Source organism: Stegastes partitus, unplaced genomic scaffold, assembly GCF_000690725.1.
Source record: "Stegastes partitus isolate 25-593 unplaced genomic scaffold, Stegastes_partitus-1.0.2 Scaffold382, whole genome shotgun sequence".
In the NCBI taxonomy this organism is placed as follows: domain Eukaryota; kingdom Metazoa; phylum Chordata; class Actinopteri; family Pomacentridae; genus Stegastes; species Stegastes partitus.
Window position 1 is genome coordinate 283,151 of NW_007578113.1, and position 2,501 is coordinate 285,651.

The 2,501-nt window shown below is 43.6% G+C and overlaps 1 protein-coding gene across 1 annotated transcript in view; it reads right to left on the reverse strand.

Moving 5' to 3' along the window:
• The window catches only part of usp34 (ubiquitin specific peptidase 34), a 52,703-nt gene that overhangs the window by 39,580 nt on the left and 10,622 nt on the right, over nt 1-2,501 (reverse strand). The window contains exon 2 of the mRNA XM_008284976.1: nt 517-607. Within this exon, the coding sequence (XP_008283198.1) occupies nt 517-607 (91 nt within the window). The remainder of the gene's footprint in view (nt 1-516; nt 608-2,501) is intronic.

Genomic DNA, 2,501 nt, shown 5'->3' on the forward strand with positions numbered 1-2,501 from the left:
TAGATTTTCTATTTTTCCTTAGTTCTAGTTTTTTTTCTATAAAAGACACAAGAGACAGAAGTCACAGAAATCTGACGAAGCTAACTTAATCCTTGCTAACACGTACAGCTTCGGACACCTTTGCTACATACATGCGCAGCTGATCAGTGATGGACTGGCTCAGACAAAAGTTTTAGGCTGCATGTGGACATCAACGGGCAAATCCACGCGGACCCTCATGTACTCATGGGCGATAAGACGAGTGACAAACGAGTATTTGTCTTCATGCAGTCGGCGCCAATTCAATACTTCTTCCAACTATTTCATTAAAGCAGCATTTTAACGACGGTAGCTGTCAACACGTTGGGTCAAAATTAAGATTTTCTTTCTCTATTGTTGTGAACTGGTGAGGCAAAGAGCTGCAGGTGTTACAGTTTTTAATTTTCACGTACACAAAATAAAGGACAGCAAAGTCGTGAACATGGTTTCAGTGTAAATATGTAGATTTGATGCGATTTCAGCAGAGGCGGCACTGACCTCTGTGTCCAGGAGCTGATGTAGCCCAGCACCCGCAGGGCATGTTCCTTCTTCAGCTGAAAGCCTCCTTCACTGCCGTCTGCATCCGATACTGAGGAGAGAAAACCCAAAGCACCTGTTAGAAAGCAGCTACGTTATTCGCTGGAACTCGACTGAAACACAGATCACTTTATTTTTTTGTAATTCGTGAAAGAAATGTTGGGTCAGCGCCAAAAGTGAACACTGCCTGGTTCAAGTCTATCACAACCAAACATTAAAAACAGACTGTGGTCAGTATCAAAAGAACAGAGGCTACGCGATCCTGACCACAGCACCACAAACACTGGATTTATCAGCATGCAGCTTAGGAAGCATCTTTCCACCTCTCCAGCCCAGGTTTAAAACATTGGCTAAAGACACTGGATAAAGTTAGACCCGCTCAACCTTTGTGAGAAAACATCCTCTAAGATCCACTATCATGGCCTTTGTCAACCCATTTCTAACATCTACTTTAAACACCTCCGTGACCTCCCAATTGCCAAAAAATGAGACATTTCTTTCCCGACAGCCCAGATTCCCCTCTGTCCTCCGGCAGCTGTTTGGAAGCTATTTACAGAATATGTGCATTATTCATAACCGCCCCGTCCAACTGGAATACAACCTAATGAATAATGCACGTTTCCTTACGCTGCAGCTTTGCCGCGCCTGTTGCATGGTTGAGACTTCACCAAGATGTTTCAGAACGGTGAGCTCCTGTTTCAGTTACACAGCAAAGCAAAAGGCATTTTTCACAACATTTGTAGAGGCGGCTAGGCTAGCGTTAGGGCCACCTGCTGATAACTNTTCTTTATGTTCAGCACTTTGGTCGACTGTGATCGTTTTTTTAAATGTGCTCTATAAATACATTTTGACTTGACTAACCAGCGAGCCACCCTGCAGCCGCCTCCATTAAATGCAAACAGTAAATACATTAGACCAAGCAGCCTCCATTAGGTTGGAGTTGTTAACAGATAGTCCGTTCCACTATCAACCCATTTGGTGATTTGATGAGAATACATCAACCAAGCAATCGACCAGAGGACCTGGACACTACAGCCCGACCATTCTGACAACAAAACAAACCTCTGACTGCGCTACAAAAAGTCTTTGAGTTGAAATATGACTGACAGACTGGATATTGAGAAAGCAACACACGTAAGATGACAATTTAAGAACATCAAGACAAAAAGGAAGTGACGCTATAAGCTTCTCATCACATCATGTGTTGAGGTCCTCGGCTCTGTTGCCACGTGTCAGAGAACCTCTTAAGTCAGCGTGCAGAAGAAACTTTTTTTAAACTCCACAAAGACGGAAGACTCGCACAGAGGACGTACAGCAGAAACAAGAAAAGACTGCTTTGGAAGAATGAGTCAGCAGATCTGTAACGCTCTGGTCAGCGACTTTAAGTTTGCTTTAAACACCAAATGCAGAAACATTCCAGCTGCATGAATAAGAACAAACCAAAAACAAACAGCAAACTAAACAAGACTCATAATTACTGAGGATCTTCTTGTCATCTGCTGGCCTCGGATGTCAGAGCAGATCCAGTCTGTTCTGCTCTCACAAAACACAAAACTCTCTGCTTGGAAAGAAAACTTTTTGGAATGTTTGTTTTCTATCAAAGCGAAGGTTAGCAGAGCATGAAGATTCATCACAGTAAAGACAGAAACACCCACAGAGCCACAGGCAGCTTTACCAGGATTCATGCTTTGCTCAAAAGTAGCTCGACTGGAGTTGCTGAAGAAGTGCACAATGAGTCATTCATAGCCCCTGATTAAAGAAGCTAGCATGACTGAAGTCTGTCTTCATTTGTAGATATTCCTCACTGCTATACATCACTTTGAAGGTGGTTTTTCCAGCATGTTGTCCACTATCTCCATCATCTCTACTCCTTCATCCTCACTATGGGGGGCTGGAGTCTATCCCAGCTGACTCAGGGTGAAGGCAGGTTCACCTGGACAGGTAAC